This window comes from Macaca mulatta, chromosome 2, assembly GCF_049350105.2.
Source record: "Macaca mulatta isolate MMU2019108-1 chromosome 2, T2T-MMU8v2.0, whole genome shotgun sequence".
In the NCBI taxonomy this organism is placed as follows: Eukaryota; Metazoa; Chordata; class Mammalia; order Primates; family Cercopithecidae; genus Macaca; species Macaca mulatta.
The window spans coordinates 31,296,515-31,319,776 of NC_133407.1; the positions used below are offsets into that span (position 1 = coordinate 31,296,515).

General features: G+C 38.6%; 1 protein-coding gene and 1 long non-coding RNA gene across 3 annotated transcripts in view; one reads left to right on the forward strand and one right to left on the reverse strand.

The window, feature by feature from the left end:
- The window catches only part of TBC1D5 (TBC1 domain family member 5), a 564,710-nt gene that overhangs the window by 506,592 nt on the left and 34,856 nt on the right, over window positions 1-23,262 (forward strand). For both annotated transcript variants that reach the window (XM_015132185.3, NM_001258153.1), the window contains 1 exon segment: window positions 367-530. In XM_015132185.3, the coding sequence (XP_014987671.1) occupies window positions 367-530 (164 nt within the window).
- On the reverse strand, window positions 9,976-11,082 carry LOC144339010 (uncharacterized). The gene is made up of 2 exons (XR_013413540.1): window positions 11,003-11,082; window positions 9,976-10,781 (listed from the first exon to the last, which is right to left on the reverse strand). It is a non-coding gene; the product is annotated as an uncharacterized LOC144339010 (long non-coding RNA).

Here is a 23,262-nt window from a genome sequence, read left to right on the forward strand (position 1 = left end):
AAATGCAGAAATCACCCGTCTTCTGTGTTGCTCACGCTGGGAACTGGGGACTGGAGCTGTTCCTATTCGGCCATCTTGGGTGCCCCCCCCTTTTTTTTTAGTTCTTTTATATGTGTGCAATGCTTGGATAATTGTAGTATAAAAAACATAGAAAACTATGGTGGTAGATACTTCACTGTTTTTTAAAAAACTGGTGGCTATTCTGATACATACAAATGCATGCATTTTAATACTCCATAGTGTCATTATGTTGATAGTATCAACCTAGTGGAATCATAATTGATCATCATTTCTTAAAAACAGTAGATTAAGTAGCTTAGTGAAAGAGTCTGGTGTTTCATTATTGCTACTTAATTTTTCTTACAGGGCAAAGTTCTAAAAACATCAGTTCATCTCCAAGTGTTGAGAGTTTGCCTGGAGGAAGAGAATTCACTGGCTCCCCACCTTCATCTGCTACTAAAAAAGATTCCTTTTTTAGCAACATCTCACGTTCCCGCTCACACAGCAAAACTATGGGCAGAAAAGAATCTGTAAGTATTTAAGGACAATTTTCTCTTCATTCTTCATTTTCCTCCATAGAGTGCTGCATTTGTGAAAGCTCTGTTAGTGCCCAGTTTCATAAAGCTCTTAAAACTTTTATGGACTAAAAGGAATTATCTTATCAAAAGTATTTTATTATTATACTTTAGTAATATTTTAAGGCTGTAGCCTGTATCACACTGGAAATAAAAGAAAGTAGCATCATTTTAAAATAAGTTGAATCTTTCCCAAATCGCACTCCTTTTTTTCTCTACAAACGCCTTTTCTTCAAAGCCTGTGTTTTCTTATAAAATTTAACAAATAAATGATGGAAGTTGGAACAAACCAAGCTGTTTTTTCCATTTAAGATATTTCTTGAAAATTAAAAATAATTGATTTACCATATAAAAAGCTATACAAACTACATTTAAATTATATTTTGATACTCTGTAAAATTCTTCTTTTTTTCTTTTTCTTTTTTTTTTTTTTTGAGACAGAATCTCAATCTTGGCTCACTGCAGCCTCCACCTCCTGGGTTTAAGTGATTCTCATGCCTCAGCCTCCTAAGAAGCTGGGATTACAGGTGTGTGCCACCATGCCTGGCTAATTTGTGTATTTTCATTAGAGACGGGGTTTTGCCATATTGGCCAGGCTGCTCTGGAACTCTTGGGTTCAAGTGATCTGAGCCTTCCAAAGTGGTGGGATTACAGACATGAGCCACTGTGTCCAGCCTGTAAAATTCTTTATGTACATTTCTCGAAAGGATATAGCTAAGGCATATCCACTGCTTTAAAAACTTGGTTGTGTCTGAAATTATTATAAGCCAACTTCACATTTAACCACATTTTATAACAGCCATGCATAGCTTAAAAACAGTGATACATTCAGAGGAGTGTGTTGTTAGGCAATTTCATCATAGTGCAAACATCGTAGAGTGTACTTACACAACGAAATGGTACCACCTACTACACACCTAAGCTGTATGGTATAGTCTGTTACTCCTAGGATACAAACCTATATAAGCATGGCACTGTACTGAATACTGTAGGCAATTATAACAATGGTAAGTATTTTTGTATCTAAACATATAAAAGGTACAGAAAATTGTAAGGTATACAGAAAAAAAAAATGGTACACCTGTCTAGGGCACTTCTTATGAATGGAGCTTGGAAGTGGCCCTGGGCGAAGGAATGAGTGAGCAGTGAGTGAATGTGAAGGCCTAGGATTATTGTGCACTACTGTAGACTTTATAAACACTGTACACTTAGGCTACACTAAATTTATTTAAACAATAGTTCTTTCTTCAAAATAAATTAATCTTACCTTACTATAACTTTTACTTCATGAACTTTTTTTTTTAAATTTTTGTTTCTTTTGTAATAACACTTAGCTCAAAACAAACACGTTTTTTAGCTGTACAAACATTCTTTTTCTTACATCTTTATTCTGTGATCTTTTTCTATTTTTGAATTTTTTTATTTTACTTTTTAAGCTTTTTTGTTAAAAATGGAGACACGCACATTAGGCTAGGCCTAACCAGGGTCAGGATCATCAGTATCATTGTTTCCACCTCCAAGTTTTGTCCCCCTGGAGGGTCTTTGGGGGGCAGTGACACTCATGGAGCTGTCATCTCCTGTGTTAACAATGCCTTCTTCTGGAATACATCCTGAAGGACCTGCGTGACGCTGTTTTAAAGTTAACTCTTTTTTTAATATGTGTAACTAGAAGTACATTATAAAATAATGATAAAAAGTATAGTATAGTAAATATATAAACCAGTAACACAATCGATTATTATTATTCACTGTACATAATTGTATGTGCCATACTTACATATGACTGGCAGCACAGTAGGCTGGCATCACCACAAACACTGAATCCATTGCACTATGACATTATGACAGCTATGATGTCACTAGACAATAGCATTTGTTAGCTCCATTATAGTCTTATGGGACCACCATCATATATGTGGTCTGTTGTTGATCAAAACATCATTACGTGTCACATGACTGTAGTTTAACACCTAATATCTTAATAAGAACTCATCTGCCCTGTGGAAGAGGATGCCAAGGTAATACAGAAAAGGATCTAGCTATAACTGAAAGTATCCTAAATTAGAAAAACAAACAAACAATTAAATCTTTGAGAGATAATTATTTAAGGTACATAGAATATTACGTTCTCTATCTGTGTGACTTTGTATTTCTTGGGGCGAGACACTCAGTTTCTGGAGTTTTAACCACCTTATCTGCAAATTAAACATTTTTGCTCTCTGACGGAAAGAGTTTAACTACCTGCCCTCTTAGGGATCCCTTCAATATGTAGGAACTGTGATTCTGTAGTATATAAAAGAGCAGAGAGGAACTTTAGTTTAAACATGGCACCTTTAGTGCAAGCATTTAGCTCTGTTCCCTCCTAAAATTCCAGTGCAAGGACAAGGGCAGTTAAAGATAAACCCTCAAAAAATAAGAAAACAAAAGAGAAAACAGTAGCAATAAAATATTGTTACTTGGAAAACAGATGAAAATTGACAACTAAGCAGCCTAAGAAAGCTGAACCTTAAGTCAATGGTAGGTCAAAAACAAAGAAGCAGCTTGACTTCCATTGTAAAATTCTCTAGAAGCTCAGGAGCTACAGGTGAAGATGAAGGTAGAACTGAAGACAAGACAACTGGTCAGAAGCTTCTGAAAGAGGAATTAGATTTCCTTCCTTATATCAGCAAAAGACTGAAAATATAATTCTCTGAAAAGTGTACAACAGAATGTGTGTGGTCTGAGAGATCAGGCACATTCCGGTGTGAACCACCCTACTGGAAAAGGGGTAGTGAACACTTAAATGCTAAATTTGAGACCCCAGGCCTCCCCAGCTTGCTCTCCAGAGTACCAGTATGGATAGCCTTCAGGCAAGAGATTTGGAAGGGTTTTCTCTAGGCAAAAGACACACACACACACAGCTATAAATATACTTACCCCAGGGGTGCTCCAAGGAAACACCCAGTTACTTTATAGTGGACCCCACCATTAACGAGCTCCATCCAAACAGAACTTCCTCTTAGCTTTTTAGTTTATACTATTTTATATGGACAAGACAGCCAAGGATCACCAGACACTTGAAGAGAGGATTTGATAATGAAAGACAAACAAAAACAGAAAAAAGCAACTGGGAGGAAACAGGCTATGCAGAACAAGAAAACAAATATCATATTTTAATACATTTTTTTGTTCTCTAAATGTTATATTTTTCTAATGTAATACCTTTTCTAATGTATACATTTTTCTAAAATGTAAAACTCAGTGGAAGAGTTGGAAGATAAAGTTGAGGAAATCTCCCCTGAAAATAGAATATAAAATAAATAGAAGAGAGAAAAACATAAGAAAATGAGAGAACTGGCCCAGAAATTTTTAAAAATAGGAGTTTCAGAGTGAACAGAGAAAATTAAAGGAAGGAAATATCAAAATTACAATTTGAGAAATTTTTTCATTAATAAAATAACTGAGTCTTAAGATAGGAAAAGTCCATAGACTGACCCACTCAAGAAAAAACAAACCCACAGTCAGATGTATTACTGAAAAAGTTCAGAAATCTGCAAACAAAAGAATCTTACTGACTCATAGAGTTGGAAAAGAAAGATTCTAACAAAGAATGAGGAATTAAAATAGCTACAGACTTCTCAGTAGCAACACCAAAAGCAAGACAATGGAGCGATACTTTGAAAGTTCTGAGAAATGGCCAAGCGTGGTGACTCACGCTTGTAATTCCAGCATTTTGGGAGGCCGAAGCAGGTGGATCACCTGAAGTCAGGAGTTCGAAACCAGCCTGACCAACATGATGAAACCCCATCGCTACTAAAAATACAAAAATTAGCCAGGCATGGTGGTGGGCGCCTATAGTCCCAGCTACTCGGGAGGCTGAGGCAGGAGAATCACTTGAACCCGGTAGGTGGAAGTTGCAGTGAGCCGAGATCACGCCACTGCACTCCACCCTGGGTGACAGAGCAAGAATCCATCTCAAAAAAAAAAAAAAAAAAAAGTTCTGAGAAAAAATTACTTCTAACCTAGATTCAACATCTGACTAAACTAGTAGTTAATTTTGAGTGTAAAATAAAGCCATGTTTAGACATTAAAGATTCAAAAAAATGATTCTCATGTACCCTGGGAATCCACTGGAGGATATGCTGTACAAAAATGAGGACATAAACTAAGGAGGAAGAATACCTAAGAACTAGGAAATAGAGGATCCAAAGCAAAACAAAAAGATCCCCAGAATGATAATGTATGGAGATCCAAAGACTATAGCACTGCTAAATAGCAGACCCAGAAAGTAGTAGCAAGCCCAGATTGGAGCAAGTTGGAAGTTTCCAGAAAGATTTATTCAAAAAGATAAAATTGGAAGAATGACTAATATACTTTAACAAATTGAGAGATGTATGCAACTAGGCATGAGTTTGGGTGATAACTTTATAAAAGCTAAACTAACCCCAAAAAAGGACAATTGGTAACCCCAAAGAAAAACAAAGTATGTGTAGGAAAAGAAAGAAAGGTTATGATAAACCTTATAACTGAGCTGGGATTAACATTTACATAGACATTATAATGTAAACCTATTGAATATTAATCTAATCAGAATCACACTATACCTGTTGAGAAGATGGGGCATGGGAACTACGTGTTTGCCTGAGGAGGAGAGGAGGGAGCAGGTGGTAGTGGTCAATACAACTAAATCTTTATCTTCCATAGTGGGGAATCAGGGGATAATACTCAAGAGAAATCAAGAAGTGGCTAGATAAGTTAGAGATAAAGGCCATCTGTGGTGGCTCACACCTGTAATCCCAACACTTTGGGAGGCTGAATCGAGAGTATTGCTTGAGTCCAGGAGTTTGAGACCAGCCTAGGCAATATAGTGAGACCTGTCCTTACAAAAAAAAAATTTTTTTTCATTAGCCAGGTATGGTGGTATGCGACTGTAGTACCAGCCACTCGGGAGACTGAGGTAAAAGGATCACTTGAGTCTGGGAGATCAAGACTGCAGTGAGCAGTGATTGTGCCACTGTACTCCAGCCTGAGGTACAGAGCAAGAGCTTGTCTTAGATAGACTAGATAGATACATAGATACATAGATGATATAGAGGTGAAAAAATGGGTAAAAGAATTTAAAGTGGTTGTTTCTGGGGAGCAAGAAGTAGAGGGTGGGGTTGTGAGGAACTGTTCTTCATAACAGAAACAGTTGAATAAAGCACTATTTCATTGTATTGACCATTTCACTTTATTAACACTTATATAAGTGTTACGTATATAACTTAGATTAAAAATAACAACTAAAAATTACAACAAAATAGAATATTTTGGCATAATAAATTAGAAGAGGAGATAACCTGCATGTACAAAGAACGTGTCTGTGAAGAACCAGAGTAAGAGAATAACAAATGAGAAAGGCATATGGAGACAGGTTTCATTTGCATTCTATCATATTTTGGTGGCATATGGATTAGTCTGCAACACCAATTAATTGCTTTTCTTTATGATGATACTTTAACTTAAAACTGAGAAGTAAAAATAGAAATAAAGTGAATCTAACTCTCTACATAGACTTGCTGTGAACCAAGAGACAGAATGCAAGTAATCATTCAAAATTTAGTATATTTGCTAACTTTGGGGAAGGAAGTAGGCAGAAATTTTTAAGATAAATAAGCTCATGCTTTTCCAAGTAGTAGTTTTATCTTATTATTTTATTAAATAGTGCGTTAAGTCAGTACACTTTGCCAGTTCTCGCCCATTCTGGGCACTTAATAGGATTGCACCTCCTTGTCCCTATGATCTGTCAAAATCATATGACTGGTTCTCTCTGCTGCATTGTAACTGAAAGTGACATATATGTATTGTCACTGCAAGACCATCCACTGCTGTCTTTCCCTCTGACACCATGAACAGAACCTCCCTGCCAACTTATGGTAGACATGAAGAATGAGGGAGAAATCAGCTTTTGCTGATCTAAGCTTCTGAGACCGATGGTTATCACAGCATAACAGTGCACGGTTGGAAAATGTTTAGGCCCATAGCTGGGACTCATTCTTCCATGGGAGCTGCCTGCTGCCACTAGAGTGGTCCCAGGACACCAGAGCCTATGACTAGGTACCTACCATACATGGGTCCAGTTTGCTTTCATTTCCAGGCCAGTGCGATGTGATACAGTGATATTCCATATCCTGAAAAACGTTCAAGATAGCTTTTCACTTAAATTTCTTATACAAACAAGTGGCCAGAAATGAAAGTAAAGACATCTCTTGGTTTGGGTCTCTTGTCCCTTAAACTATATGATGATACCTTTCAGATTTCAAGACTCAGTTCATCTTTTAAAGTGGTTCAGGATCAAGAAATTGTTGATGTTAATTGCCAAAATAGTGGCAGAAAGAGACATAAAACTTAAGATAATCAAGTAGTAGCTATCAGTCGAAGTATGGTAAAATCTGCTTGTAATGGTTCTGAGAAATGATTGTCAGAATCTACATAGGTGTGACATATCCTGGACAAGCATCATATAGTGTGTTGTAGAACTTGTTTTGTCTCAGTATTGCCTTTTTATGTATCATACATACCCTTTCTATAATCCACAGCCTATCTTCTTTAGATAAAAAAGAAGTATCACATTTATTCCTGTTAATGCCCATGATTTGGCCATATAATGAAAGAGGGCAAGATTCAGCTTAGTCTTTAAAGAGGTAACAATTAAGCCTTGTGCCAGATTTATATAAAAGACATCATTATACTTCTTTACTGAAATGTGAAAACTAGTAGAAAGTTTTTTAAATGACCTCACTTCATTATTAGTAGTACTATTACTTTGAGGATTGGTATTGGTTTGTCTTGAAGAGAAAATAAAACATTTTGATATGTTTAATTTTTATGCTTTATTTTACATGATAGTATAAATCACATCTAATACTTAGCTTTCTAGAAGTCTATTTTTAGGTGGTCATTCTTCTGTTAAATAAATTTTTACTTGTTTTAGCACTGTTAGTCATATTCTATGATTGTTGCCAAATCATTTTCTAAGAATATCTTTGCTAAGGTTAAAGTATATGAAAAATAGAGTATAAAAGAAAAATTATCAGCCTAGGCAACATAGTGAGACCCCATGTCTACAAAAACATTAACAAAAAATTAGCCGGGCATAGTGGCGTGCACCTGTAGTCCCCAGTTACTAGGGAAGCTGAGGTGTGAGGATCACTTGAGCCCAGGAGTTCAAGTCTGCAGTGAGCTATGATTGTGCCACTACACTCCAGCTTGGGCAGCAGAGCCAAGCCCCTGTCTCAATAAACAAATAAAAAGAAAAAAGAAAAACTCGAAAACTGACTTGTGTCTGTGAATAAGTTATAATATTTAAGCACACCAGCCAACCAGAAGTATTTTGTAAATTTCCTGATAAACTGCATGATATTTTGGTATGATTTGTAGTAATTATAATAAATACCAACCTCCAAAGATCTAAAAGTGTCCATGGATCAGAATCCTCTCTAAACCACAGGAAATCAAAAAAGGTCTGAGCTGAAAGTCTCTGCATAAAACAGGATGCATAATGAGACACTCCCTTACCTGAAGGCTCACAGCACTACAGTGGGGTGACTATCCTGTGTCTTTATGACCCCTGTGACCCCGTATGCATTCATCATTGCTCTTTGATTGTTTGAACGTATACTATGGTCATACGAATATAATTTATTTTTGTAATATTCATCTATTCTTTGTCGTGACAAAATACCAAAAAGTGTCAGATAAATGAAAACGACTTTGAAAGCAGACTCTTACTTCTAGACAACTGGAGAATTGCCTAACCTATTTCAGGCCGTGATCTAGAAATTATAATTTAAGACATTATATGTGTTTAAGAAATATAAGAGAGCAATCCTAATGAGGATGCTTAGAGTGAAATTGGAATGGGGGAAAGTTAAGTAATTAAACTAAATTAAAATATCTCATCCACATGAGATGCATAATATGATTAAATGCCATATGAACAATAAAGACAGTAAACAAAATGGTGTTAGATGACAGACCACCATGGACTGTGTTGGTCTAGACAAGCTTCCTGTGAGAGATAGATCTGAACCACTGATGTATTTCTTCTCCCATTAGATATAACCATTATTTTCCCTTAGGAAAATAGCTTCCTAGGACAGGTGGTAGTGGTGGATATTGAGTAAGCAGTCAACAATACCTTCTACAGGAGTTCTCTTCTCCCTCACATCCCCTGACACATCTAAAATAGTTAGAATTGTATTAAGTTGCTTTGGGTAAAAATAAGAGAAAGTATTATATCAAATGAGGAAATTTGTTGTTTATTATTTCACATAACAAAGATTCCTGAAATAGGTCTGTGGTTGGATTATTCAGCTGTTCAGTAGCATCACCATCTTTCCACTCTGCCATCCTTAGTGTGGTGGCTTTATCTTCAACTTGGCTCTCATTGTGTTCTCTCAAGGGGGCTGACACAGAGCCAATTATATCACACACACGTGCATGCACACCCCTTCTAGAGAAGGCTACTTGGGAATTCCCCAGCAGTCTTTTCTTCCCATATCACTGACCAGAATTAAATTCCATGCCCACTTCTTAACCAATCTCTGGTAAGGAGAAGGGTTAAGAGAGGCTCGTGACAGAGGACCAGCAGGTGGGGGGATGTGATGAGGCAGCCAGCCATTTGATAGGTAAATTACCCTTGAAGTATTAATTGCCAAAATGGTTTATTTAATCCTTTCCTGAAGGATTTGCATTTGAAAAGAGGCAGTTCTGCTGTCATCAGTCATATTTTGCTGGTAGATTTTTCAGGCAACTAGAGTTAAATTGGTGGTTGGAAGGGAGAAACTGAGCAGAGCAGCCTTCCCAGAAGACTAGAATTTTCCTAGTTACCTGATTTTCTTCTCAGTCAGTGACGTATACTTCCTAGGAAAACATGTTATGTGGAAAGCACTGACTTCAGTAGATTTCTTTATGAGGTTAGGGATGGAATTGAAAACTGGAATCTAGAGTTCATCTAATTATAGGATTTTCAAGTCAAAAGTACACATATGTAATCTCTTCTTGTTTAATCAGTAGTGTTAATGATAACTGGATTAAAATACTGTCCCATTTAAAATACATTCCCATTTAATATAGTTTATTGAAATGAATAGATATAAAATGAATTTAAACATCAGCAGTTTAAGTCTCATGTTAGTAATTTTAATCTAAGGCCAAATTAACCTGGATATTTGAAACATACATTTAGTCATTCAATGTTTTATAAACCTTGTTTACAATCTGTCTGCCCGTAAATGTACTCAAGGTCAGGAAGGGTAGACTGTATATCTTTATGAGAGAATTCTTTCCTTCTTTCTCCATCTTTTTGCATCACCCAAATCATGTAACTCCATTGCAAAGAAATGTGAACATCGAAGGGAGCATCATAAAAAGCCCTCCATTTTCAACAGTTTTAGCATGACATTTTAATTTAGCTTTTGTAAACAGGTTTTAGAACCAACTTTTTAAAATCCTTATGGTGCAATACATTTATTTTAAATTTTAAAAAATCTGAGAAACCGCAGAATCACAGGAAATGGAGTGCTGCAACGTCCTTTGCGGAACAGTGCCCTTTGGGTTGAGTGAAACACTCATTCACCTCGTGCTGGGTCTTCTTCCTCCATCACTTATCTTTATCTCCATCCTCTGTGTAAAATGCAAAGGTGCCAGATTGTACCCATGCTGTGAATACGGCCGGGAGGCATAGACAGTGGTTTGGGGAAAGCTTAAGTGAAGCAATTAGAAATATTTACAATCCCAGGCCAGAAATATTTTGTGGGTTTGAATCATGCTAAATTAAATGTGTCATTGATAGCATTTGCTTCTTTCTAGTGACCTTTCTTGAAACTTGACATTTGTATATTCTTTCAGTGCCACATTGCCTTGGGGACAGTTATTCCTACCCTAAAGTGCAGATGTGCATGACAGGGAAGGAAATGAGGGCTTTGACTTATCTGGGCAATTGGAGGTCAGCCAAGGCCAGAGGCCAGATTGCAGAGTCTGCACGGTTGTCCTCTTCTTTCCCCCTCAGTGGCACCACCACCTTCTCCTACACAGTGTCTTCCTGCTTTTAAACCTCTTGTCCCAGGCATCTCATCATTTATCCTTTGAACACGTATGTAAACTTTTTCAGGAAGTTGTATTTTTAATCCACTGGGCTTTCATTGCAGAAAGAATTGCTTTACTTCTGTCATAGAAATTCTAGGCCTGTTGATAAAGGGGGAATCTGTATCAGGCAGGTGGCCTTCACTTTGCCCCTGAAAACTTAGGACTAAGGAATCCCCTTTTGGTTGTTCCTCATAGCTAGAGCTTCTATGCTCAGAGGGTCAGTTGAAGGCTTGGGCACTGTAATAGTCCATTCTCATATTGCTATCAGGAACTACCTGAAACTGGGTAATTTATAAAGAAAAGAGGCTTAATTGACTCACAGTTCTTCAGGCTGTACAGGAAGCATGGCTGCAGCGGCCTCAGGAAATTTACAATCATGGCGGAAGGCAAAGAAGAAGCTGGAGAAGGAAGAAGAGAGAATGAAGGGGGAGGTGGTACATATTTTAAACAACCAAATCTTGTGAGAACTCACTATAATGAGAACAGCAAGGGGGAAATCCACCCCACGATCCAGTCACCTCCCACCAGGCCCTCCTCCAACTCAGAGGATTACAATTCAAGATGAGATTTGGGTGGAGACACAAATCCAAACCATATTATCCTGTACCTGGCTCCTCCCAAATCTCATGTCCTTCTCATATTGCAAGATATAATCCTCCCTTCTCAACAGTCCTAAGTCTTAACTCATTTCATCATTAACTCAAAAGTCCACAGTCCAGAGTCTCATCTGAAACAAGGCAAGTCCCTTCCACCTATGGGCCTGTAAAATCAAAAACTAGTTACTTTCAAGATACAATGGAGTACAAGCACTGAGTAAATATGCCCATTCCGAAAGGGAGAAATCAGCCAAAACAAAGGGGCTGTAGGCCCCATGTAAGTCTGAAACCCAGCAGGGCAGTCATTAAATCTTAAAGCTCCAAAATAATCTCCTTTGACTCCATGTCTCACATCCAGAAAACACTCATGTAAGGGGTGGGCTCCCAAGGCCTTAGGGATCTCCCTCCCTGGGGCTCTGCAGGGTACAGCCTCCTCAGCTGCTTTCACAAGCTGGCATTTAGTGATTGTGGCATTTCCAGGCACACAGTGCAAGCTGTCAATAGATCTACCATTCTGGGGTCTGGAGGACAGTGTCCCTCTTGTCACAACTCCACTAGGCAGTGCCCCAGCAGAGACTCTGTGTGGAGGCTCCAATCCCACATTTCCCCTCTGCACTGTCCTAGTAGAGTTTCTCCGTGAGGAGTCAGCCCTACAGCAGACTTCCACCATCCAGCCATTTCCATACATCCTCTGAAATCTAGGTGGAGGTTCCCAAACCTCAACTCTTGTCCTCTCAACACCCACAGGCTTAACACCACATGGAAGCCACCAAGGTTTGTGGCTTGCACTCTCTGGAGCAATGGCCTAAGATATCTTAGGCCCTTTTAGCCATGGCTGGAATGGGAGCAACTGGGATACAAGGAGCAGTGTCCCAAGTTTGTGCAGGGTAGCAGGGCCCTGGGCCCAGCCCACAAAACCATTCTTCCCTCTTAGGCCTCTAGGCCTGTGATGGAAGGGGCTGCCACAAAGGTCTCTGAGATGCCTTTGAGGCATTTTTCACATTGTCTCGGCTATTAACATTCGCTCCTCTTTACTTATGCAAATTTCTGCAGCCAGCTTAAATTCTTCCCAGAAACATGGATTTTTCTTTTCTACCACAGGGCCAGGCTGCAAAATTTCCAAACTTTTATGCTCTGCTTCCCTGTTACATAAGTTCCAGTTTCAGATCATCTCTTTGTTCATGCATATGACCATATGCTGTTAGAAGCAGCCAGGCTGCATTTGAACACTTTGCTTCTTACAAATTTTTTCCACCAGATACCCTAAATTGTCACTCTCAAGTTTAGAGTTCCACAGATCCCTAGAGCAGGGGCACAATGCCACCAGTCTCTTTACTAATGCATAACAAAAGTAACCTTTACTCTAATTCCCAGTAAGTTTCTCATCTTTATCTGAGATTATCTCAGCCTGGACTTCATTGCCCATATCACTGTCAGCATTTTGATCACAAAAGTTTAACAAGCTTCCAGGAAGTTCCAAACTTTCCTTCATCTGCCTGTCTTCTTCTAAGCTGTCCAAACTGTTCCAACCTCTGCCTGTTACCCAGTTCCAGAGTCACTTCTACATTTTCAGGTGTCTTTGTAGCAATGCTGCCACACTTCTAGTACAAATTTTCTGTATTAGTCCATTCTCATATTACTATAAATAACTACCTGAGACTGGGTAATGTATAAAGAAAAGATTTAATTGGCTCAAAGTTCCAGATGCTGTACAGGAAGCATGCCTGGGGAAGCCTCAGGAAACTTACAATCATGGCAGAAGGTGAAGAGGAAGGATTCACATCTTACACAGCCAGAGAAGGAGGAAGTGAGAGTGAGGGGAAGGTGCTACACACTTTTAAAAACCAAATTTCATGAGAACTCATTATCACAATAACTGCCAGGGGGAAATCCACCCCCGTGATCCAGATGATCCAATCACCTCCCATCCTTCCTCTGCTCTAACACTAGGGATTACAATTCAAGATGAGATTTGGGCAGGGATAAAAATCCAAATGAGATTTGAAAATCCAAACCATATCAGGCACCTTTACCCAAGCTTCCTCTCTTTTCCTGATCTCTGCTATTTACCCTCCCAACTTTCTGCCCCAAGTTGTCCATATGTCAGAAATTAATACACCTGGAAGCATTGCTGGCAGTAAGCACCAGGAATCTCATGCCTGAAGCATGGGAATAAGAGACAACCCAGGGGCTAAAAACCAAGCTCATGCTCTGTTCACTAAGCAGCACACCCTGGTCTGGGGTTCATATTTGCCTGGAGAATGAGGCAATTTTTTTTTTCACTCTCCAAATTCTTCACTGAAAGAGGGTGAAGTTGGGGAGTAAATTAAATTAAAGGCATGCTTTAAGTTATTGAAGGCCCTAAGTTAATGAAGAGGGAACTGCAACTATTGGAAAAAATCAGGACCTTTCTAATTTGTGGCAGTGATGATAAAAAAAACTTGGATTTTCCCAGGAAGACATGTTAGCAGTAACATGAAGAACTAATAAGAAGAGAAAAAAACAAATAATTCATTTGGCCATAAGGATAATACCAAGCACACCAAGTCATTTACACAGAGTTGCCCATTTATGCCTAATTATTAATCCTCTTAATACACATGTTTATCCTTACAACTTTATCAGATTCACTTTGTTATAAGTTGTATTTGACTAAACTATTGGACTTGGCTTGAATAAGATCGACCTTGGTATGGAATGTTTGCTCGTTAAATACAGTTGCTCAGGAGAAATTTTTTAAAACATCTGAAGAAACTAAAACCCTATTCAGCCATGACGTTACAGTGTAGCCAAAGGATTTAAAAAGCATTGAATGTGTGGGTCACCAGAAGGTAATATAATCAAATTTCCAAACTTCCTTTTTAAGATGACAATTTCCCTTAGAATTGTTACCAACTATAGCAGCAGTCCCCAACCTTTTTGTCACCAGGTACTGTTTCATGGAAGACAGTTTTTCCACAGATGCAGTTGCAGGGGCATGGTTTCAGGATCAAACATGTTCCCTGTTCCACCTCAGGTCATCAGACGTTAGATTCTCATAAGGAGCACGCAACCTGAATCCCTCGCATGTGCAGTTCACAATGCGGTTCCCCTCCTATGAGAATCTAATGCTGCTGCTTATCTGACAGGAGGCAGAGCTCAGGTGGTAATGCTTGCTTGCCTGCTGCTCACCTCCTACTGTGCAACCTGGTTCCTAACAGGCCACGAACAGCTACTGGTCTGCAGCCTGGGGTTTGAGGACCCCTGAACTATAGTACAGTGCTCATGTACAGTTCTGTCTATGGCCTTATCATGTCCATTCAACATGTTGCTTTCCAAAGTTACTTTGGTCAGTAGACAGGAACTTTAACAGCAAAATATGGTGTTGTAATAAGCCAAGAACAAACTGGCTTTATGTTAAATCCTAAAAAGTTATAGGCTATGTTTGAAAAGAGAGAAAAGAATAAGAAAATTATTTCTACTTGAAAAAAATTGTGAAAAGGGAAAGTCCCTCCTTTCCCCTCCCTAGCTCATCGTTTATTCATAGATCCAAGACTAGACTCAGATTTCTGGCTTTCACGGTCACATTTCTCTACTTTTTTCACCTTTAATGGTCTTATCGTTCTGCTTTAACCTTTGATATCTTTCTTATTTTTGCCTCTGTAATGAACTCTGAAAGATGGCCTGATCTCATTAAATAAACCAAATTCAACCATACCTTGTCCGTGCAGCAAAAAGGGCCTTTCAGATCAACATCAAGGATTACCTCCAGGTAATCACTCTGGCCTCTTGATCATCATCAACTTTTTATTCCTGGAGGCTATCCCAAAGGTGGGGCAGTTTGCAACATTTACCTGAGTCCTTCCTTAGGTCCCTTCAGATATCTCAAGGATCCCACTAACAAGTAAATAATTTGCAAATTATAACATTAATCTGCCCAAAATACACATATATACTACCACATGGTCCAAAAATTGAAGGAGGCCTCAATGCAATGTCCCAATCAACTGAAAACAGTGAGAAGTGCTGCCAAATTGCTTAACTTTGGGATGTTCTCAGTCTGGATTCTAAGCAACCATTTGGGTTTGAAGCATATTTGTACACTCTACATTTGTACATGATACATGTTATTCATGTATCATGATGTGAAAATATTCCATAAAATATCAGGAATAATGCTTCTGAAAACAAGAATGAAATCAGCATGATACCAATATTTGATGATGTTAACATTTATGGAAATCTTAAATTTGGCTCTAGACAAGTCAAACTAATATCATTTTAGCTGGACGGTGATGAAAACATGAATATCTGTTTATTGCCCAGGATAAATGAGGTATTGATTGTTTTCTTAATGTCTATAATCAGTCATACATCTTCAGCCCTCTGTTATGACCAGAGTTTTTTTGACATCCTTGATTTCGGATTTAGGTTTGAAAGTTGGGCTGAGACATGAGCTTTTTCCCAAATAAATGAGCAGTCCTAATTCTTTTGCCAGAAATTGTGATTTAAATTTCCAAGGTGGACTAACTATAAAACGTTTAAATGCTGGACCTTGCGTTTCACTCCAGAGACCATCTTTATTTAGGATGCTTTCAGCTACATGTAGCAGAAAATGCGACTCACACTGATTCCACTAACAAGGAAAGTTATTTAGCTCAAGTTCAAAGGACTTCCCATTCCCGAGCATACGTTAGAATCACCTGGGAGAGTGTTTTAATCAATACTGGTCACAGGAGAACTGAGAATCTTTCCAGCGGAGCGTGGGCATTAGTAATTGTTAAAAACTTCCTGGATTATTCAAATATGTAGTCAAGGTTTAGAACCACTAATTTAGAAGCTCATCTGTGTCTTCAAGGATGCAGTTTCTTGCCATCTCTCTGCCCTGACCTGCCCTTCCCAGAACAAACTGTTCCCAAGGTTGAAAGCAAGATAGCTGTAATAGTTCTAGACACCATATCCATTCACCAGCATCGAGAGGAGAATGACCATGTCTTCCTAGGGCATTTTTTAAAGGTAGGTTTGCCAGATAAAACAAAATGCCTAGTTACGTTTGAATTTCAGATAAATAATGAGTAACTTTTTTAGTATAAGTATCTCAAATATTACTTGGGACATATTTATACTAAAAACTTTATTCGATGTTTATATGAAATTCAAATTTAACCCTATGTTCTATGTTTTTATTTTTAAATATGGCAACCCTATCTTAAAGATATTTTCAACAGCTTCTCACCAAGACTTCCCTTTATGTCTTACTTGCCAAAATTCCTAGATTACCCTTAAATCCATCAGGCCCAGCCACTGCCCACAACTGTAGATTGGGTTGGAGGGGGCTCATGGCTGCAGGGCCCTCTTGGGAAGGAGACACAGGGAACACCGCCCTAGCCCCTATAGAGAACCCATAGTACAGGTAATACTTCTGTTTCATAAACACTGAGTGATACCATGATGTCTACACTAAAACTTTTCTGCAATTACCTTTCTGGAAAAAAAACATAAATTTGATTGTCATGAATGTATTCATCTTCATTGAACAGTCATCTTCAGAACTGTTCTTTTTTTCTTGAGACAGGGTCTCATGCTGTCACCCAGGCTGGAGTGCAGTGGCACAATCTCGGCTCACTGCAACCTCCATCTCCTGGGCTCGAGTAATCCAACCCCTTCTGCCTCCCAAGTAACTGGGACTACAGGCACGAGCCACCATGCCCAGCTAATTTTTGTATTTTTTGTAGAGATAGGGTTTCACCAGGTTGTCCAGGCTGGTCTTGAACTCCTGAGCTGCCTGCCTCAACCACCCAAAATGCTGGGATTACAGTCATGAGCCACTATACCCCACCCAGCAGAATTGTCAGTTCTGAGGTGACTTAAATGTTCCCCAAAATCACTATGCTATGCAAAGTCATGTAGTAAAAACCACAGGGAGTCTAGGCACAGTGACTCATGCCTGTAATCCCAGTGCTTTGAGAGGCTGAGGTGGGAGGATTGCTTGAGGCCAGGAGTTCAGCTGGGGCAACATAGCAAGACCCCATTTCTACCAAAAAAGAAAAAGAAAAAACCACTGGGCATGGTGCTACACACCTGTAATTCTAGCTACTTGGGAGGCTGAGGTGAAAAGATCGCTTAAACCTAGGAGTTCAGGGCTGCGGTGAGCTATGATCACACCACTGTACTCCAGCCTGGGTAACAAAGCGAGACTTTGTCTCTAAAATGGTAATAAACATAAGATAAAAACCACAGGGCTTGTGGGGAAAATTGGGTTGAGGTACAATACTGAAAAAAAAGGTCATCAGTGACACATGAAACAAAGTAGGAGGTAGAGTGGTTTTACACATTTTAAGTGATTAAGAAATAAATAGTGCAATAAATATGATACTTTGCCTTGAAAAATACCTGAAGCTCAGATGGGGAAGTGGACATTGGAAGGGTTGTAGCTTGTGAGTCACTGTGAAGTGGTGGAGGAGAGTTATCTGGAATCTGATGGATTTGGTTATGGAAGTAGCTCATAACACATATGGCATTGAGGTAACTGGCAGATATCTGTGTTGTGTGCGTGCAGGCATTGTGCGTATTCCTGCATTCCTACGTGCAGCTGTGTTCATCTGTGTGGAGTGTTCTGCATTCACCCATTATTGCTTGAGGATGATATTGTGTGTAAGCAAATGTGAACTTCGGGTTATGCTCAGTTCCTTAATACACTGATCTCACTGAAACTAGTTCACATTTTCAGAACAAGCATTATAACAGAACTGACTCTACACAGTTCATGACATGCAGCTTCTGGATTTGGTGAGTTGGAGGAATGAGAATATAGAAAGGTTATACTCTACATAATTTCTTTGTACTCAAGTAACAGTTCCATGTTAACTAGAAATTTTAGAGTTATTCCATTTTATTAATGGTCAACATATACCCAAAGTATTTCACACCACCAATGTGTGCATCATGTATATCTGACTCAATACGGTCTGACTCCTTATCAGAATTCTGCAGAGGCCCCTTCTCCCTAGGATAAATCCCTCAATTTTGAGGTATGCCCTGTAGGGCCTTTTACAGTCTCACCCTGTTCAGCCTCATCATCAGTCCTCCCTTACTCCTCCCCAGCCCCTCAGGAATGCACAGCTATTTCATTTCCCTCAAACCAAGCATGCTTCCTCATACTTCTGTGTTTCCCTTCACTGTCTCTTCTGGCCAGAGTGATTCATGTAGCCACAAAACTGATAGAGTCCCTTCCAGTCTCAGCCCAAGTACCTTATGTGCCATGGAGCCTTCTCTGCTAGGAACTTTCAGCACTTGCAATAAGTAGCTGGGGCCCTAGTTAAGCTGCAGATTTCAGAACCCCTCCCCAAACCTAAAGCAGCAGCATCTTGAGATGGAGGGTGTCCTGCGTAATCTGCAAATGCTTCCCCTGCTTTGAATGTCAGAGAACTACTTGTGTTTACTTATAAGGCTCTTGCAGGCACTTGTCACTGTATCCTCTGTGCCAGATATTGTGTCTGGCACTCAGTAAACGTTTAGGAATAAATGAATGCTGTTGAGGGTTTTGTGTGTTGTGCAAGTATTGAGATGTCTTAGGCTTTGCTCTGGCGTCCTCTAGAGCCTGAAAAGTTGCTTCATTTCTCAGCAGCATTTACCAACCAGTTATTTAAAAAGCTAATAGGAATTGTTGGTATTTAATGACAGATAGGGTATAACTGAAGGGATGAACTAACAAAAGTATGATAGGCATATGAATAAACCAGGTAATTTAGAGAATTATTTCCTTTTCACCTTTTTGTCTTTCCAGAAGTCTCAGAAGTGGTAGTGTTTGTGTTTAAAAAGAAAGAAAGAAATATCAAGGCTGTTCCAACACTTACTTGCTTTTACCAATTGTTATTAAAGTCATTCTTAAACTGTGCTTGATCCTCAGCTTGGATTTGCTGCAGGGTACGGTTTTTTGTCTGTCTCTGTTGGGACATTGTAGAGGTCAGTTAGCCCAGAGAATACGTTGTACAAGTGTGTGCATTTCATCCTCACACGGATCAATTAGCTTTATCATAAGAAAAACAGTCTTGGCTCAGGCCCTTCTATCTGGGTCAGCCATTGTGCAGATGCCTACCTTGGTGCCAGGAACAGCAAGGGAGAGCACGCAGATGGTTTTGCCCAGCCAGCATTACTGTAAGAAACTCAGCTGGAGGCCCTGGTGCTGGCTGGCTGGTTTCATCAGTTGGTCTGATCACATGTAAGTGGTGAGGGGGAAAACCCTTGTTAAGTAGAGTAACATCTGTGCTTATTGTCCTGGTGGAGGAGAGAACTACATGGGTTTCCAAATGATGGGTCAGGTTGCCTAATTATAAAAACACAACACAGAAATGACAGCGCAAAAGCCCAAAAGATGGGAGCATTTCTCCACAAATGCCATTTAATTAGACTCCCTTACATAAGCACTTCTAGCAGACACCTTTTATACCTTTTGAATTTTTACAGGGCTAAGAAGACATACCATATGCATATAATTATTTTAAATTGCAGTTATAGGACTTTTGCAAATAATGAGGTTTGTAACTCTGCAAGTGAGGTTTTATTCTTCCTCTGGTTACACCTATGTGAAGTTGTTCCTAATTAAAGGTTGTATTTCAATTTCCAGTGTATTTATTCCAGATTGTAAGCTTATTTACTTTACTTTAGAATTTGTAGCACATGATCCTATTTTCTGGCACCATTCTTGTCTTTTCTGTTTATTATTTTTTGTAGGCAACTTCTAGGAAAGCAGAATTAGATTAAAATAGCTCACAATGTTAAAATGGCAGTAGGTGCAAGAGCATGTTTCTAAAAGCTAAAAGTTCTTAATAAATATTACTTATGATTTTTTCAGAAATCATATCTTCAGAAAGATATCTTCAGAAAATCAGGGATGAATTTAAATACCATGAATTATGGAAGTATTTTTGCCATTTCCTTTTCATTGCATTTTATGTTTGAAAAGCATCTTTTATTCTCTGATACTTAATACACAGCCTATGTTTATCGAAAGTTACAGAAGAGAGCATGCATAATCCAACAAAATTAATTCATATTTCACTTGTGTTTTTTAATGAGAAATTTTATAAATGTTTGTGTTTACAGTAGAATAAACTGATATCTGATGGTCTAAGAATTAGCTCTAAATAGAATAATAGAGCTACTTAGTACAAAACTAACTCAGGGAGGTTGGAAAGCTCTCCTGGAAGCTTATCACCCGGCTTCTCTCTCTGCTGCATCCTACTCCATGTTGAGAAGAGGTCTTTTGGACTGTCACCAAGTATGCATCTAACCATGCAGCCATCTGTTAAAACTGCCTTAGATCAGATAGATAGTAAAGTACTTCACAGCCTTCCTAGAATGATGGGAAGATGTATTCAGAAGTAAATATTAATAGAAGGAGCACATGAAATGAGTTATTTAAATCCTTGCCATCCAAATTGTGGTCTGTAGACCGGCTGCATCCCATCCCCTGGGAGACTGTTAGAAATGCAGAATCTTAAGCCCTAACACAGACCTTCTAAATCAGACTCTGCATTTTAACAAGATCTCCAGCCGATTTTTGTTCATATTAAAGATTGAAAAAAATTGATATTAATAACATTAATTGAATACCAAATAAGGAATGAGATTTTCTACATATAAAGCAAACTTCAAATATATCCTAGTGTGAGCGTGTTCTCCTTGTAAACGGTGGCTAAGTGCTAATAGTTATAGAACACCTTCTATAAGTGTGTCCTCTGTTCTAAGCATTTTACATGTATTAGCTACTTTAATCCTCAAGCAATGCTATAAGGTCACTGCTAGAATTGCTTCCCATTTTACAAATAAGAAAACTGAGGGAAATAGAGTCTGTGGTTAGCACTTTCTACAAAAAAAAGTTATTAGTCATAACTGGGCAATGAAGAATTTCTGCCTTATCAGGTAGACCCGAAGAATAAAAAGGGGTAAGAAATTAAGATCTTTTTTACTCCCTCAATAAAACTTATAAGCAACAGCTGAATATAACGGGAAATTTCTTTCCCTTAATTTTGTGAACCTCACATGTACTATTTTTAAAATATTTGTAATCCATACCCCATATGTCGCACCCACGGTAAGCATGTGATCTGAATTAATTATTTTAACCTGCCAACACCTGACTTCAAAAAGAGATTTGGAACTCTTCGCATGTAAACCAATGAAGAGAATGTGGAGTTGATACGTAATTTGTCAATTCTAGGGATATGCTATAAGTCAAGTAGCAATTTGGTAGAGAAAATTTTTACAGGAAAAAATAAAGGTTTCTCCCTATACTTGACCTTGTAGTCTTGCCCTGCAGCCCTTGTTGGGCTGCTGCGGAGAAGGGGTTTGAATGATCACTATCTGTTAGAGCCAGCTGAAGCAGCACAATCAGAGAGGAGCTGGGCTGGACAAAGCCTGACTCATGGCTCACCTGGCCACACCAATTTTATCACATGCAATTTTTAACTTTATAAATTATAAGGAGTCAGTATCTTTTAATGTAGGGGTTTTATCCAAGTTTCAGGGGGAAACTAAAGGAGTAAAAAGTGATACAAAGTCCTGTGGAGTTCAGGTTTTAGTGGCTTTGCTGTAGCCTTCCATAGTCAGGAAGGAGCATTGCTAGTACAGGAGGATGTGGGGTAGAAGGAAAAGGGCTCAGTGATTGTTATGAAAACCCATCCTCTTGGGACAAATCCAGTGTCCCCTGGTAGTGAGGATGTCAGCGGTGGGACACTGCAGTGCTTCAGTGGCTGAAAAACAAGGACGCCTACTAGTGGGATTTCTGCTACTGCCCAGCTACCTAGCCACGTAAAAGTTGCTTTATTTGTAAACAAGAAGGGGTTGAAATAAATGATCTCTAAAGACATTTCCAGTTCTGAAATGATATAATTGGATAGCATAAATTTGACATCTTGAGCTTTGAATTTCAGTTCAGAATGTCTAAAGGCCATTTCCATTTCCATTTAACTTTTGTTTACATCCTGTCCAAAAATGGGAACTCTTATTTACTGGGGAATTTGTAAGCATCTTTATTTTTAAAATATCTTTAAGAATCACATTATTTCTAGGCAACCCATAAAGAGCAGCATCCACTGACGTTCTCACTTTAATCATATAGAAGGAAGCCCTTTACCATAAGAGTGCTGTACTACTCCGGGTTTGCACATGGGACAAAATATGCTACTTACGTTCTTTTTTACAAGTGATTTCATAGAAGTTTCTCCGTTTAGTGTTGTTTAGAGTACAGATTTGTTTAGCGTATAGAATATTATTTGGAGTTTGATTTGGAATCAGTTACATCTTTTTTTTTCCTTGGCAATCACCTTTCACTTTTTTCTTCTCTACTATGTTATTTGCATTATTTGATTTTCTTATTACAAAAATATGATCCAATTTCATTGCAGAAAATCCGCAGAAAATTAGCAAAAAGGAGGGAAAAAATCACCCATAATTCCACCATTTGAAGAAAACCAACATAAACTATTTGGGAACTATCCTTTTTCTTTTTTCTCTATGCATGTATATATATTTTTTGAAATCAGAATTCATTCTTTACCTAGTACTTTGTAACCTGTTTTCCCAATTAGTATATGATATGTTATTCTTAAATGTTCTACTATAAAAACATTTTTAAAGGTTGTATAAGTTGGACATGATGGCTCATGCCTATAATCTCAGCATTTTGAGAGGCTGAAGCAGGCAGATCACTTGAGGTCAGGAGTTCGTGACAACTCTGACCAACATAGTGAAACCCCGACTCTACTAAAAATATGTTTTTTTAAAAAATTAGCCGGGTGTGGTAGTAGATGAGTATAATCCCAGCTACTTGGGAGGCTGAGGCAGGAGAATCACTTGAACCCGGGAGGCGGAGGTTACAGTGAGCCAAGATCACACCACTGCACTGCAGCCTGGGCGACGGAGCGAGACTCTGTCTCAAAAAATAAATAAATAACAAATAAGGTTTGCATAGCATACTGTTTATAAATGTTCCACAAGTTACC